At 38.6% G+C, this 17642-nt stretch overlaps 1 protein-coding gene across 1 annotated transcript in view; it reads left to right on the top strand.

The window, feature by feature from the left end:
* The first annotated feature begins 1189 nt into the window (after window positions 1-1189).
* The window catches only part of PASD1 (PAS domain containing repressor 1), a 46913-nt gene continuing 30460 nt past the window's right edge, over window positions 1190-17642 (top strand). The window contains exons 1-5 of the mRNA XM_032397478.1: window positions 1190-1217; window positions 7049-7137; window positions 9254-9343; window positions 16868-16967; window positions 17394-17507. Of these exons, the coding sequence (XP_032253369.1) occupies window positions 1190-1217; window positions 7049-7137; window positions 9254-9343; window positions 16868-16967; window positions 17394-17507 (421 nt within the window). The remainder of the gene's footprint in view (window positions 1218-7048; window positions 7138-9253; window positions 9344-16867; window positions 16968-17393; window positions 17508-17642) is intronic.

The following is a 17642-nucleotide window of genomic DNA, read 5'->3' as shown; positions in this document are numbered from 1 at the left end:
TTATTTCAAGGTCTTGGAGGTCTCACACTGGGTGCTGGTGTGTGTGTGTCCTATATGGTGGATTGTTTCCTTACATAGTTTCTAATTCTGCATGGTGAGCCCATCTTCAGCATTACCTTACCTGTGGAAATTCTGTGGAACTTGTCTTTAGAGAGTATCTCTCCGGAATGGGTTTGTCTTTGCATCCCTTAGAACCTTATTCAGTCTAATAGCACCCTTTTTTTCCTACCCAGAGAGTATGCTGAGATAGCCAAACTTCCTTGTTTTCTTCCTTTGTGTCAGGAGGGCTTTTTAAATGAAACCATAGCCTCTGGGAGTCTTGCCTATATGTAGGGAGGAGGTGGTGGGTTTTAGTTTCAATGCTTTGCTTGGATTCTCTGTCACCAAAGAGGGCCTGAATACCCGAGGTCCTTTGTTGCATAGCTATGTTTCCTGGTCCTCACAACAGCACTGGTTGGGGTACTAACCAGCTTTGGTTTTCAGCATCTTCTCAGTGTTGTACCCCTAAGCTCTCCCTTACTTTCTTGAGAGCTTTTAAAGGATGTGTGTTATGTTTTAACTGCTGCTTCTTATTTAACAGACATGTATTTGAACGTCATTGACTTCTACCTTGAGGCTTTGACCTTGAGGTAATGTGTGAGTCTAATTATACAATTCAAAGCAGAGGACTTTGGTGATTTTAGGGCCATTTTTTATATGCCCAGGATTTCTGTGATAGCAGCAATAAATGCAGATTTTGTCTATTGTGGTGTGGTATTGTGTATAGATATGAAACTTTTAACCCACATCTGTCTTTGTTTCAAGTGTTCTTCAAGTTAGTGGATGTTAAAGGAATTTTAAGGGTATGGAGTTAAACGTACAGATACTCTTGGATTAAGTTGTGTAACTTCACAGAATGTTTTTGTAACTTTTTCAAATATATTCATTTGTAATGCTATTGTGACTAAATTTATTGGGGATCAGACAACAAAGCAAGTCTTCAACATCTACATAACGTATGAGAGGGTTATTGGTACTTAATGAAATTCTGTCTTTAAAAGAAGTAGGCATTCCTTAAGGGAAAGGTGCTATGCAATTGAGAATTCTGATTAGTCTTATTGCTTTATTGTGATTCATCATAGACTGATTTCTTAGTAAAATGTTGTTCCACTTTGATTTCAGAATTCTTTGTTACATCACTGAATAATGGATGAGGCTGATAGAGAAAAAGAGAAGAGGTATGAATTCATAATTGACTGATATTTCTGTCAAAGCCCTCTCCTCTGTCTTCTGTTCCTGTTTCACGTCTTCCAAAATCCTACTTCCTTGGGGAAGCCTGACTCAGGGAAATTTGGTCTCTCCAGTGGGTTTTCGATAACCCCTGGCCCCAAGTCTGTTATAATACTTAGTACATTACCTATGTACCTGACAGCCTCCCTCATCAAACTGTGTCTTCCATGACTTACACAGTGGCTGCCAGGAGCTGACACTAAATAATTGCTTTACATTCCCTGGTAGGTTTAGAAGCCTGTTTTGGGGCCATGGTTTGCCTAGAGCTTAAATTCATGTATGTTTGAAAAGATAAATTACCTTATTTTTCCAGTTCAAGCGTCTAAAGTAAATTCCTGAATGGGAAGAAATCAGAGAGGGAGACAAACCACAAGAAACCCTTAACTCTGGGAAACAATCTGAGGGTTGCTGAAGGGGAGGTGCATGGGAGGGATGGGGTAACTGGGTGATGGGCATTAAAGAGGGCACAGGATGTGATGAGCACTGGGTTTTATATGCAACTGATGAATTATTGAACACTACATCTGAAACTGATGATGTACTATATGTTGGCTAATTGACTTTAAATTAAAAAAGATGTTAGTTTTAAAAAATAAATTCCAGTGCACTGATCAAAAAGTTTTTGTCCAAATTTTTCAGCATGATCTGTTTTTCAAAGGTAAAAAAAAAAATATTTCAATTAGCCTTTTATTGTTCAGCCTTCTCTCTGAGATGGAGCAATGGCTTTGCAAGAGCCTCTTGAGTAATTATATATCATATAGAAAGAATTTTCTTTAATCAGAAGTACTCTTGTAAAAGCAGGTAAGAATATACGGTGGAACAAAGATCCACCACTAAATTCAAGTTAATTTGGATTTAATTTATTTTATATAATTCTTAGGTTACTGTGCCAGACACTGTGCTGGGCTTTGCTCTGGAAGACACTGAGACAGATGTGGTCCCTATCCTCGAGGACCTCACAGTCTAAGGGAGATGAGATTGGTTTTCATTTCCTTATTTTATTTTTTTTCATTTCCTCATTTTAATATTGGTAGTTATTATTGTCCTATGAATGATCAAGGATCTGGGTTTTTGCTCAAAGTTTGACATTAACAACTCCCTTTCTCTTTTCTTATTTCTTCTCCATCCATTGTTTCATCATCTGGATTCCTGGACCTACCCTTACCATTAACAATGCTGATTGTTTTTTGTCACTTAGGGATGTACCTGATGTACCTGATGTATCTGAAAATAAAAAGAAGGGCCGGTTCAATACCTTTTTCACAGAACTACGTGCCATGCTGCAGACTCATGGTTATCCTGTAAAAGGAGACAGATCTAAAACAGCGCAGGACACTACCGCCCCTTCACAGAAGGAAGGTTTGATCTGGGCACCCCAACTCATCCTTATAGCTTTTTGATTAGCCATATTGAAAATTGGTTGCGGGTGGGACAGCTGGGTCTCTCCCTTTACTTCAAACATCTTTGGGAGGGATTAATGAATAGAGGATCTCCTGAAGCACCTTCTAATACACAGATACTTAGTTTCTCTCTATTCATAGTTTGTTTATAGCCAATGCTGAAAATGTTGTTAAGGTTCATATAAAAGTGGAACAAGGAAATGAGAATTAATAGAAGTATACTGGGCAAGAATAATGCAAATTTCTGTATCTTAGGCACTTGAAGCATATGGTAAATGTTGCTAAGGGAAACATGGCCCTGAGGGTGTAAAATAGTACCTATAATATTTAAGTAGGCTTAATTCAAAACATCTGAACAGGTTATACCTATATGCATATAATCATGCTGTAAAAATCTGTTACTTAAAAAAATATTTTCTTGACCCCAAAATTCTATTACTCTATTTCTGTGCCCTCTTCACAGCACAACTTCTTGAAAGGATTGTATGGACCCTGTCCCCACATCCTCATCCCTCATTCTTTCCTCAGTCTACTCCACTGAGGCTACAGGTCTCACTGGTCCAGTACAACTACTTTTGTCAGGGATAACAGTGACCTCCACACTGCTGAATTATTTGGTCCTTAACTCTCCACATCTTTCTTGGCCTTATAAAAACATTGGACCGGTGACCACTCCTTTCTTCTTGAAGTATTTTTCTCCTGGCTTCCAGAATAACACACTCACCTGGTTTCTCTCTTAGCTCACTGGCTGCTCTTTCCCTTTTTTTCTACTTTCTACCTTTCCACTTTCCCTTTCAACCTCTGAACACTGGTGTGCCCCAGAGCTCAGTCCTTGGACCTTTTTTCTTCTCTAGCTACACTCATTTCCTGGGTAATCTCATCCAGTCTCTTAACTTGAAGTGCTAACTGGATGTCAGTGACCCCTGCTTGTTAAGTCTATCTCTAGCCCTGACCTACCTGAGGTCCATACTTGAGAACTGTACTCATTATTAAATCAGCAAGAGTTTCCTATGTGACTTCTTCACTTGGATATCTAATAGAAAAGTTAACATGGTCATAAAGGAACTCTTGGTCCCTCTCTACTCCATTGCCTCTCAGCCCCCCACCCCCCCACCCAGGTTTCCTTAGTCCAGTAACTGATACCACCAGTCATTCTTCCAGCTGCCCAAGCTAAAAATGTATAAATCATTCTTGTGTCCTCCATTTCTTCCACCTCCTCATCTAATTCTTCAGCAAGCCCTTTTGGTTTTGCCTCTAAAATATATCTCAAATCCATTCACTTCTCCCCATTTCTATAGCCTTGGTATACCAACCGAATCCAGGCCACCAACATCTGTTACTTTTGTAGAAGCCTCCTAGCTATACTCTGCTTCCAGGCTTGCTCCCCAGTTTGATCTATTTTGCACAAAATACCATAGTGGTCTTTTATTTTTTATTTTATTTTTTTAAAGATTTTATTTACTTATTTATTTGACACAGAGAGAGAGAGAGAGAGAGAGCACAAGCAGGGGGAGGGGCAGAGGGAGAGGGAGAAGCAGGCTCTCTGCTGAGCAGGGAGCCTGACATGGGGCTCAATCCCAGGACCCTGGGATCGTGACCTGAGCCCAAGCCAGACCCTTAACCAACTGAGCCATCCATAGTGTGCCCCCATAGTGGTCTTTTAAAAACATGTCACTCTAGGGGCACCTGGGTGGTTTAGTCGGTTAAGCGTCCAACTCTTGATTTCGGCTCAGGTCATGATCTCAGGGTTGTGAGATCCAGCTCTGCACTGGGTGTGGAGCCTGCTTAAGGTTCTCTATCTCCCTTTCCCTATGCCCCTCCCCTCAAAACACATATCACTCTCTTGCTTAAAAGTATCTCATATTCCACTTAGAATAATGTCAACTCCTTAACATATACCCTACATGATCTGACCCTGCCTGTCTTTCAAACTTCATTTCCTACAACTCTATCCCTTGGTCATCCTACTGTAGCCACTCTGGCCTCTCGTTTGTAATTTAAATAGGCCAGATTCTTTTCTGCTTCATTTTGTACTTACTCCTTCCTCTGCTCAAGATGCTTTGCTCCCAGGTTTTCCTGTGGCTGTCTTCCTGTCATTCCTGTCCATGTGTTTGTTATTTGTCTACCCCCTCTCACCATTCTGTAAGATACAAAAGGATAGTCATGTCACTTGTCTTGTTCGTACTATATTCTGAGCCTCTAGAACAAAATAGGATACGTAGCTAGAGCTCAGTAAATATTAGTTAAATAATGGGACACCTGGGTTGTGCAGTTGGTTAAGCATCTGACTCTTGGTTTTGGCTCAGCTTGTAGATCTCAGGGTCGTGAGATCGAGCCATGTGTCGGGCTCCATGCTCAGCGCAGTGTCTGCTTGAGTTTCTTTCTCCCTCTCCCTCTGTCCTCCACTCGTGCTCTCTCAAATAAATAAATCTTTAAAAAATATTCAGTGTGGAGGTTCCTCAAAAATTTAAAAATAGAGCTACCCTGGGACCCAGCAATTGCACTACTGGGTATTTACCCCAAAGACACAGATGTAGTGAAAAGAAGGGCCATGTGCACCCCAATGTTCATAGCAGCAATGTCCGCAATAGCCAAACTGTGGAAAGAGCCGAGATGCCCTTCAACAGATGAATGGGTAAAGAAGATGTGGTCCATATATACAATGGGATATTACTCAGCCATCAGAAAGGATGAATACCCAACTTTTACATCCACACGGATGGGACTGGAGGAGATTATGCTCAGTGAAATAAGTCAAGCAGAGAAAGTCAATTATCATATGGTTTCACTTATTTGTGGAACATAAGGAATAGCACGGAGGACATTAGGAGAAGGAAGGGAAAAATGGGGGGGGGAATTGGAGGGAGAGATGAACCATGAGAGACTATGGACTCTGAGAAACAAACAGGGTTTTAGAGGGGAGGGGGGATTGGTTAGCCCGGTGATGGGTATTAAGGAGGGCACGTACTGCATGGAGCACTGGGTGTTATACGAAAACAATGGATCGTGGATCACCACATCAAAAACCAATGATGTATTGTATGGTGACTAACATAACATAATAAAATTTTAAAAATGTATTAGTTAAATAAATGAATGAATGAGGTTTAGTTTAATAAGAATTATCAATCCCTGTTATGAGTTAAGTACTATGCTAGATACTGGGGTTTTAGCGAAGAATTGGATATGGTGCCCATCCTACAAGCAAAACAAGAATAAATTCATGGATAATAGTAATGTAAAAAGCCCTTTATGGTTGGTTGATAAAATACATCGGTCTTATTTTCTTGGAAATATGTAGACTCTCTTCAGTCTTACTTATTTCTTTGGAGGGAGTGTAGGAGATGAAAATCACTAGGTAGAGCTGAAAGTCAGTGGGGAAATGACTTCAGCAATCAGCTATGAGAGAGTGTCATGGGTTGTTTCTTGAGCTTGAGGAGCTGTGACCAGAATTGGGTTTCCAGGCTGGGACAGTAGTCAGAAACACTGATCATGAGGCATTTGTGCAATTGGTGTGGTTTATTTTTATATTCTGTCATTTCCCAGGCAGTTATACACCCTCTTTTCATTCCCTCTTTAGTGAGGGTTCTGAAGCTTTTCTGCTCATGCTTGGCCTCGTATTATCCAAATCTACTGATAGGAAAGGATCTGAGACTCATACCCACTGAGAAAACAAGCTCTGCTATCAGAATTATCCTTGTCAGGGCATTTAACATTTTTAAAAGGAATCAAAGTTGTATGCCATGGGTCTCTAACTGTTCTGTGAGGAGAAGAAACTTAACAGTTATTGACATGCATTAAAATAACTGGAGATTGGAGGGCTGTGTTAGGGAAATCCCTGTATTAGTGAAGTTAGTAGACTATAGGTGGGATTGGGGCAGGTGGTGGGTCAGATGTTGATAGCAAAGGCTCTGAGTGAGCACAGCATCAGAAACAGTGTTCATTGGGAAAACTGGAAAACCTTGAAGAATGGAGAAGGATGGATGGGAGATACAACTTTATTAAGAGCTTTGAAGAGATAAGAGATAGGCCTTAAAGATATTCTAGTTAGGTGTCTGGGTTTAGGTGGAATGCAGAAGACTTAAAGAAGTCAAGAAAAGGAAAGAACTGGAGGTTGAAAATCATAAAGTTTTTGGCGAGGTGTGTACAGTGGAAATTGAATTGGATGATCTTCAAGGTCTTTTTCAATTTGAAACACTTCTCTGTTTATGATAATTTACAAGCAATTAGTTAGTCTACATCAGCTCCTTCATTAGCACTCAGCATTTTCTCATGAGAGTCTTTTCTATAAAATTAATTATAACTTTGAAAAATCTAATACCCATAGCTAATCATTTTAATGTGACAGTTTTCTATCCTTTCTTTGTTTTTCTAAAAAGGCGAAGTCAATCCAGAAACCTCCAGAGAGCAATCTAATTGGATCCCATCATTTCAGAGCTATGAAGACTTCAAGTGTAAGACACTGCAAGTAAGAGGGGGTTTGTTCTTGGATTACCTCATATGTTAGAACACATCCAATAGAAGATGAAGAATAGTGTTTTTCACCGTGTGACTAAGAGACCATGCATCTCAGGATTACCTAGGGAGCTTGGTGAAAATACAGATTCCTGGGACCCACCTTCAACTGTATGAATCAGAGTCTCACTTCTGGTAGGGCCAGGAGCCTGCATTTCTAACAGGCTCTCCAGATGCTTCTTATGCCAACTGAGTTTTGAAAACCACTCATCTTGAGTGACAACAAATACGAACAAATCTTTGTTAGTGGCAAATTAAATACTATCTGGTAGACCCTTCAACATAGATTGTTAGCCTCTAAAAAACAGGCCTTCAAGTCTTCCTTTTTCCCCTCAAGGACATGAGGTGTTTATGGTTTCTAGCTCCAAGGAAACTGCTTAGTTTCACTAAGTTCAAAGGCCAAAAACTAAAGCCAGAATGACCATGGTCTTTTGAGTCAGATAGATAGGGCTATGAATTGTGCCTTTGTCATTTACTTGTTCTGTGTCTTTGAGAGAGTTATTGTCCCTGAGCCTTGAATTCTTTCTCTGTAAAATGGGTATTAAAAAATCTCTTTCACTGAGTTGTGAGAATAAGGTGGATAGGTGTAAAATATCTAACACACTTCCTCACTCCCTTCTCCATGTCATTCAGTTTCCCATATTTTCTATTCCCGTGTCTCTCTGTGTTGAGATCTGAGTCATTTCTTCAGCTCCGTTTTCTTTCCAGCTGTGTTCTAGCATGCTATTTAACTGCACGGTGAGTTTTTATTTTTTGACAATAATATCATTTCTAGAAATTGTGTTTCTTTTTCACATCTGCCTGGTCAGTTCTGAGTCTCTTGTTCCTTCATCATATTTCCAATACCCTTTGTTATTTATTTAAGCCATTTAAGCAAACTTGTTTTATATTTTATCTTCAATAATTCCTGTACTGTTTTTGAATCTGATTCTGCATTTTATTATTTGTACTGCCCCTTGTTCATGACGTTTCATTTCTTCCTGGTGTTATTAATATCTTATTACAAGCTCATGTTATTTGGAGCTTTATCCACATGAATTCCTTGAGCCCTGGTTTTAGAATGATTCTCTAGGGATGATTTCAGTTTCTTTTTACTAGATGTCTGGGGTCAGGAACCCCTTAAACTGAATAATGGGCTTGGGCTGTGGAAGTCTACAGAGGTAGTTCGTGAATTCCAGCTCCCAATCTGTGTGAGGGTGGGCTTCTGTTTAGCACTTCTCAGAAGAGACTAGTTTTGGTTTTCCCTCTCTAGCCAGAGCCGAGGCTGAGGCAGGCATGTGCATTCACTGTCTCCCTTTGCTGGATAAGATCTATTTTGCCTGCTAAGAGTGTTACCCTTTGGGAAGCTTGGTTTTATGCAGAAGTCTCTGATTTCACTTCCCACCTTGTGTAAGCCTGGGTTTGCTTTCTCTCCCCCAATCTCCATGCCATCAGTGTTGTACAGGTATTTCCAAGGCAAATACAGACTCCAATATCCCCTTTCCTTTTAATTCCCATGTTCTAGTCATTTCCGATACCAGATTGTTTGCTTTACTTTACAATAAGCTTGGTCTTTTTATGAAATAGAAGTTTTTATATACTTTATTCATCATTTTAGGGGTTCTTTACCAGGAGGCATTTGTCTGGATATCAAATCCATTATATAGCAGGAAAGTAATGGAAATATCCATATTTATAAGTAGATGACTAAACTAACCACAAATAAAATGCCCTGCAAAATATTCTTAGCATTTTTGAAATTAATTTTGAATTAAATGTGAAACAACCTACATACGGAAATGAATCTTCCTAGCTTGTGTTGCAGAGTTTTGTGTTAATTGGGTATACGTTAAAATTTGTTTGTCTAAGTGACACATCATTTGATAAACATCTCATGCTTAAGGTTAAGTAGATTCTGTGTAGGAGGCAGAATAATGGAATTTTAATTAAGTCTGTGTCTGCTTTATTGATATTTAAGGACCACAATACATTTTCAGTGTGCTATTATAATTATTTATGCATTTTGAAATAAAGCTATCATTTTATTATTGTTCCACTATTTAATTACATTATTATTCTCTCTTCATTAGTCATTAGATGGCTTTATGATAATACTGAGCGCAGATGGAGTGATAATTTTTGTCGCTGGAAACATCACTTGTCTCCTTGGCCATTTACCAGTAAGTTTTTCCAGTTTGGTGGGAGGGATCATTCTGGTTTATTGTTTAGAGGTTCATCATTTGTTTTCAGGAACATATAACTCATCAGAGAAGATGTTTGCTCAATGTGTCAAAATGTGCACCTGTTTTATTGTCATCTTCATTGGTTTCAGTTTTAGATCTATAATAACAAAATTCTGATATGAGGTAATGCGGTACTGTGTGTGTGTGTGTGTGTGTGTGTGTGTGTGTGTGTGTGTAGTTTCTAAACTGCCCCTAAAGGCAGTCTCCAAAGAAGAATGTGGTTTTTGAAATGGCAGTCTCCTCAGTATCAGTGGATAACCTCCAAGGTGACTGCTTTGCGAGGCAGCCCTCACTGGAATGGATATGTTTGATTTTGTGCATTTCTTTAGAGTCCACTATATACTGATTAAACAATGAATGTCGTGATTTGTTTGTGCTGGCCCATGGCATCCATTCCCAGATCTGATTTGGTTTTGTTTCTTTATATTGAAGAACAAATTATGATCTCATTTAGAAAAAAAATATAGAAGTGATGACATAGTTTAGCAGGAGACATCTACCCACGAGTTGCAGTCAGGATCTGTGGTGTCCAAAAAGGTCACTCAGTCCTGAGCTCTTTGGTGTCACTATGCCCTTCTTCAGAAAAGCTTTCTCTATCTTCATAGGACCATTGACTTAGAATATGTGATTTCTGAAAAATTTTTTCTGGACCTTCAGGCTGCACATCTAACAAATATACCACTTAAATATGAAAGTACTGCATACCTTCCTATTCCATTAATGCATGTGTATGAAGAGAAGATATTTAGAATACATTCTCCTCCACTCCTGAAATCTCTGTCACTTGGCTAGTTTTGTGAATCATATTTGGATTGTTGCTTTCATTGTATATTACTCATTCCACAGAGTTGTCTAAAGAACTTGACAAACCCTGACCCAGAGATCTATAGTACTCAAGTTTGAAACATGTAAATTAATAGAAGTTTTGTTACATTATTCTTCAGTTAAGTTAGAAGTGGATTAGAAGCTTATTCAACCAGTTATGCTATTCCAGCTGACATGTTGCATGGCCCAGTTAGAAGCATAGAGAGCTTTTCTACTATTTTCTCTTTATTTACAGATAATATGATACATATCTTTATTTCTCATTCTCTTTCTTTTTTTTTTAGAAAGCAGTTGACATTTTCAAACTCAGCTTATAATTGTAGGATACCCAAACAGCTGAATAAAATACACACATTAGAGAATTGTTGAATTGGACTTTAGAGTACTTGTATCATGGAAGAAGAATGATCTTATTAAATCTATATTAAAAGAAAGAATGTTTGAGTATGATCCATGACAGGTTAAGTTTTGTTATAGTGAAGACCAGAAAGCTTCCCAAATTCTTGTATTAGATATTACTTAAACCAAACTGGTCATTGAGTGACATTGGTGAATTTTTCCTATTACATGAGGATCTTGCACAGTGTTGGTCTTAGTTGCATTATCCTTGTTTCTTTATGTAGTTTGGTTCAAAGTTTTCACCTCAAGAGAACCTTTTACCTTTCAGCATTTTAGGTAATACACACACGGACTCATCCGAAGGTAGAGGTGTCTGAGACATGGGGTTGAATGACTAATCTTAAACCATGGACTTGATTACCTGAGATGGGTATATTTAAAAATAAAGCTATGACTATTAGGTCTGTACATAAACATTAAATGGGAATGAAGTTATATAGCATTGCTGAAAAAGACTATAGCTGAGGCATGATTTCACACTTTTCCTCATTAAATCCTAAGTCTTCTTAATTTGTAACAATACACAATTTTTTTTCCAGGCTTTGATTAAAAATTTCATTTTATAAATCATTTATTTTATATTAATGTAGGGACAAAACCATTTCTAGAGTATCTTCCTGGCTCCAGGAATCCACAATTTCATTAAATATCGATACCTCTCTCTCTTGGGCAACTCTAAACTGATAGCATGGTGGATGGAAAGAACTTTGTCTTTGAAGTCAGATAATCTGGAGATTAAAATTTTGTTCAATCACTCACTAGCTACGTGAACTTTAGTTTCTCATCTGTAAATGTGGAAAAAAGTACTACTTAGAGAGTGACTGGAGGTGGGCTATTACAAATGTGGGGTTAGTGAAGACCTGCCTTATTAGGTGACATTTGAACAGAGGCCAGAGTGGAGTGAGTATGTGAGTCATGCAGATAACTGGAGCAAGTATGTTCCAGGCAGAAGCAAAAGCAAGTGAAAAGGCACCAAAGCACAAATGTACTTGGTGGGGAAAACGTACGGTAGAGGGGCTGTTGTGACTGGAGCCCTATGAGCAAAAGGACAAATACTAGGAGGTGATGAGGTCAGAGCAGTAACAAAGGTCCACTTCGTTGAGGACCATTGTAATGACTGTGCCTTTTCCTCTGAGATGGGAGAAAGCCATTGTGGAGGTTGGAGCAGATGAGGGAAATTATCTGAACCTAAGTTTTTTGGGATCACTCTAGCTCTTATGTTAAGAATAGGCAATGGGTCGTTTGTTTTGTTTCTTAAATCCCACATATGAGCAAAGGAAAAAAAAAAAAGAGACAAACCAGGAAACAGACTCTAACTCTAGAGAACAAACTGATGGTTCCCAGAGGTGAGGTGGGGGTGGGGGGGTGAAACAGGTGATGGGGATTAAGGAGTGTACTTGTGATGAGCACCAGGTGTTGTATGGAAGTGGTGAATCACTATATTGTACACCTGAAACTAATACAACACTGTATGTTAGCTATACTGGAACTAAAAAAAAAGGAGTAGGTTATGGGGGCAGGCATGAAAGGTAGAGAGTCCACTTGGAAAGCTATTGCAATAGTCCAGGCAATTAGATAGTGATGGGTTGCATTAAGGTGGACGTGGAAGTCATCAGTGTTTTGTAGGTAAAATAAGTTTTGCTGATGGATTAGATGGGGGTGTGACAAAAAGATGTGAAGAGTCCAAGGTATGGCATTGTAACACATACAATCATGGCTAAAATGATGGCTTATTATCATCATCATGTATTAAATTTATATCTGAAATCTGCCATCATATTTTCCTTGACAGTGTTTTCCTTTGGAAAAACTTGCAGTCACTTGCAGTACTAACCTGTAGTTCCGAGAAGCCTGCCCTCCTACTCACCCCACTTCATCACTCCCCCCCCCAAAAAAAAAATTAAAACTGGGAATTTACATGTAGTTGTTCTCTTACAATTCTGAAGCAGATGAAACTTTTCAAACACACATTTCCTTATGGAAAGAGTTTCTCAGCATTGAGTTTGTAAGAAACTTTAGCAGGTTTTGAACATAAGTATATGGTTAGTTTGTGATAATTGTGATGAGTTTTGTTTTGTTCTCCCTGCAAAGCTTAGAGTATAGTAGAGAATTACTAGTGATGAATCCTGATTCAAAATGCAGTCTGAATTTTGTGTAGAGGCTCTTATCCTTCCCTGTGCCCTGTACAGTTGCACAGTTTTCTAATGCATGTTTAATTTGAATGTCTCTGCCAACAAAAAGATATTTCTTGCCCAGATTCTCAGTAAATGTCATAGAGTGGAGTAAATTCCTTTACTTTTTTTTTGACATGACTGAGGCTTGCCATACTAATATTCGTGGGACAACTAATAGGTATTTGCAAACTTGACTTTTCAGAAACCTCCTTAACTTTTCACTGGTATTTATCCTTGCTTCATTAAGCTTTGAGTGCCTTGATCTTTCTGCCTTGTGTAATAAGAAGAGCAAATGCCAAAGATTTACAAAAATAACATGGTGTAGATAATGTTTTCAGATCTCTGCCCTTTAACTACAGAGCAGGATCATTGGAATGATTGTTACATTCACTTTTTTTAGTTGATGGTCAATTATAGGGCATTAATTGTCACTATCACGTTCCTTAAAGAATGTAGTTAATTAATAAGAAACTAATTGCCAGTATTTCCATCCAAGGGAATGTACACTATCAAAAGACTGCTCACTTTGAATTCTTTTATGTGTCAATGCTATCCTTTATTCTTCTACCAATGAAAGAACTGGTGAGCCATGGCACTTTGTACCTCTTGTTAGGGTCTTATTGTATACTTGGCATCATCATTTTGTGCCTGTCTCATCTGCGTTACTGAACTATGTATTCATTAAAATTAGAATTCATGTCAGGATTGTCATTTTTAACCCTCCTAAGTACTTAGTAAAAAAAGAAATTGATAAATTACTTCAGGTAGAATGTCCACAGTGAGGAAACTGGCCCAGTAGCAAGCCAAGTGCTCCTGATACAAATTGGACTTGAGGCAGCCGTGGTGTAGCGGAGGGAGCAATGGACATAGAGTTAGTTGGATGGACTTGGGTATGAATCTTATCTCTGAACTTCTGGCTTCTCATTGATTGGACAAGCCTTCATTTCCTTGTGAACAAAATAGGCGATAATTCTTCTTCTCACAGGGCATTATGTAAACTAGTTTGTGTGAATATACCTAGCACAGTGTCTAACACATGTGTTAGACAAATGAGTGAATGAGTGGTCTCCACTCACCAAAGGTAACTTGGTTTGGTACCTAAAGTTTATTTTATAACTAAACCAATAAAAGAATTTTTATTGAAAAAGTTAAGTTTAATGAAAAATATATTTCTTTTGGGAAGTAAATTTCTTATTGAGTGACTTTCATTGTCAAAATTTATTGCCTGTTAATTTCATTATGTTTTGTTTGCTAAATTAAGGTATTATTTCTGCCCTGAATCGAGTCATGCTTTTTCTTGATTGAGATAGGATCCATCTGCTAATTTAAGCATTGGCTAACTCATAGGCTGGCTTCTGCAAATGGTCCATAAAAATATATTTCTGAATTTTGACTGTATATTATTAATATTAATCAGTTAAAAAATTATTTGAATTTTTGGTTCATCACCCAAAACCATTATTCAACTACAAAGAATACTTTATTACTTTGTTCCTATCACATTAAAAACTCATTACTTAACTTAATGCCTTATATTCAATTTATCCATGTGTCACCTTATTTCAGCTACATGGTACAGCATTATTCATTCATTTAACCAACATTTATTGAGTGCTCACTTGTGCCAAGCTGTGCTCTAGGTGTTGAGGATGTAACAGTGAGTAAGACAGCCAAGGTCTCTGTTCTAATGCAATTTACATTTTACTGAGGGAGACAGATAATCAACAGGTAAACATATACTATAATGTCAGGTAGTGATGAGTGTGCTATGAAAAAAAAGCAGGAAGATAATGTCAGGAAATTGGTGCTGTTTAAAATACTTTTGAGTAGAGAGTTGAATGAATAAGGGAAAGCATCATTATAAATATCTGAGAAACAATGTTTCACATTGAATGAAGAGCAAGTTTAAGGGCCCCAAGGTGACTATTTGCTTGTTGTTTTTGGAAATGAACAAGTACTTTGGCTTTTGCTTTGAATAACTTGGGTAGCTGGTAGAAAATGTTAGGTAGAGGGCGCCTGGGTGGCTCAGTCGTTAAGCGTCTGCCTTCGGCTCAGGTCATGGTCCCAGGGTCCTGGGATCGAGTCCCGCATCGGGCTCCCTGCTCTGCGGAAGCCTGCTTCTCCCTCTCCCACTCCCCCTGCTTGTGTTCCTGCTCTCGCTATGTCTCTCTCTGTCAAAAAAATAAATAAAATCTTTAAAAAAAAAAAAAAAAAGAAAAAAGAAAATGTTAGGTAGAGGGATAACTTGACCTGACTTATGTTTTAAATGAAACACTAGCTGCTTTGTGAAGAATGGAGTGGGAGCTGGGCTGTGGCAAAAATAGATGCAGGGAGACCAGTTAAGTCTGTTTGTAGTAATCCAATCTAGAGATAATGGCTTAGCCCATGTGGTGAAAAGTGGACCGATTCTGCCTGTATTTTGACAGTATTACCAAGAGTTTCCTGATGGACTGGGTTTGGGGTTTAAGAGGAAAAAGACAAGTCAAGGACAAGCATGTGGGTAAATGGTGGTGCCTTTTACTGAAATGCAGAAGACTGAGGGAAGAGCATGTTTTGTGAGGGAAAAGATCCAGGTACGGTGTTTTGAATATCTTAAAATTGAAATCCTACTAGACATCTAAGTTATCTAGAAGAGTTCAGAGAGAAGTCTGGACCAGAGGTGGGAAGATAGATGGTATTTAATAAGCTAGAACTGGAAGAGACCACCCAGGGAGGCAATCCAGTAAAAGCAGTCTAATGACTAGGCCCTAGCCACTCCGATGCCAACTAGTCAGAGAGAGGAGAAAGCTCCAGCAAAGAAAACTGCGAAGGTGTAGCCTTTGAAGCAGAAAGATACCCATATTTGTATGGCATCCTGGAAGCCAAGTAAACAAAAGGTTTCAGGAAGAAGGAGGGATTCATTGTATCGAATGCTGTCATGTCAGGTAAGATGAGAATTGACCATTGCGTTTGGCAATGTGGAGGTCACTGGTGACCTTGACAAAAGTGGAGTGGTTAGGGTAAAAATCTGATTAGCATGGTTTCAAGGGAGAGTGAGAGCTGAAGAAATGAGAGGCAGCAAGTATAGTTTCTTTCAAAGATTTTTGTTCTGAAGTAGACCAGAGAAGAGGTCGGGGAGAGAGTGTAGGGTCAAAGAAGGTTTTGGATTTGGGGAATTTTGTGTTGTTTTTGTTTTTAAGATGACTGATATTATAGCATCTCTGATAAAGCATTTGCATGCTCTGGGAAAGACCTGGTAGACAGGGAAAGCTTGACGCTGTGGGGAACAGGGAAAGTTCCAGAATGATGTCCTTGACTAGTTGAGAGAGGATGAGAGGCAGTGCACTAGTCTTCGTCGGAAGCTTATTCATTGGAATAGGAGAAAAAGTAGGTTTCTAACCACAGAAACAGATAGGTTGGTACATTTGATGGCAGGAAGATACTGATGTTTCTTTTACCTTTTCCTTTTAATTGCAATAAGAAGTGAGATTCCGCATCTGAATATGAGGAGGATGAAGGAGGGTTGGAGGTTTGAGAAGGAGGAAAAGGCAAGTCATGATCACACTGAAGAGTAGACAATTTCCAGACAGATCTGAGTGCCCATTTAAAATAATATATGGTTGTGGGTTTTTCACCATAGACATGCAGTTGCTTGGGTGAAGGTATAAGGGAGATGAAGAGTTGAAATGAACCAGAGTTGGGATTTTCCCAGGCAGATATGTCAGAGAGAAAGAGAACATGGCAGTGATTATAATGATCCACCAAGGAATCTGAGCTGGGTAAGGAGGGATGTGACAATTTGCAGGAGATAATGCCCAGTGAAAATGTGATGAGAATGGACTGGAGGTCTCAGTGTGTGGAATAATTATTGGGGAGGTGGGGTACTTGTATGAGTGCAGTGGAAAGGTAGGAGGTAATGGGCATAGAGTGGGATAATGTGAACCGGGACTTGTAGAGGTATAATAGGTGGGACCAAGAGATGGTGAGAGGGAGCCGATGATAAGTTTACTGGAGGTAAGGAGGTGGAGGAAGTGAGCCGTAGTAGTAGCACGTATAACAAAATGTATTTTCTCTCTTTCTCAAGAATGATATCGTGGGTAAAAAGTTACTAAGTCTTCTGCCTGATCATGAGAAAAACGATGTCTATCGAAAGATCGCTCTCAAACTTCCCATGTCAAACTTAGGTACAGATTGTTTTTTCTCAATTGTAAATTCTTAGATTTTAAGAGATAAGTAACAGTCACTCGGAGGAATAATAAAAATAAAAACATTAGGGCCAATATAGCGGCTGATTATATATTAATATAATTTCACAAATTATATTTCCAGTATTAAAAAATTTCTCCTCCATTAAATCTTGTTCTTTATCATGAACCCTGAAAATTTCAGCTTTTGTATAATTGCATTAGTGTTATATAAATAATGTTCTAGCTGGTACTCCACTCTGCAGATACAACATAGACAGTATGCAACTGCTAATGTTCCTGGAAAGAAAGTAATATTTTTGTAAAATCTCTTCTAAGTAAGACAATAGTCCTATGAAATAATCCTGCAGAATATGGTAGCGTACAATTGTAAACTTGTTTTGTATCTGTTTTTTTTTTTCTTAGTGGGAAAACATATTGATTTTTGCTGTCATTTAAAGAGAGGAAATGTTGACTATGATGGCAGACCTACTTATGAATATGTGAAATTCATCCTGACAGTCACAGATATTTCAAATGGTAAGCAGTTAAGTTTTTAATCTGATCTAAATGAAGTTAATGCATTACCTAGCCCTTCGTTGCTAACATAAACGCCCTTCCACTGTTGGTTCTCTCACATTCTCTGATATCCCTGTGAGCACAGGTTTTGGTTAT

The sequence above is a fragment of the Phoca vitulina genome, unplaced genomic scaffold (assembly GCF_004348235.1).
Source record: "Phoca vitulina isolate PV1807 unplaced genomic scaffold, GSC_HSeal_1.0 scaffold99, whole genome shotgun sequence".
NCBI classification, from domain to species: Eukaryota; Metazoa; Chordata; class Mammalia; order Carnivora; family Phocidae; genus Phoca; species Phoca vitulina.
This window is presented reverse-complemented; position numbering and strand designations above follow the sequence as displayed.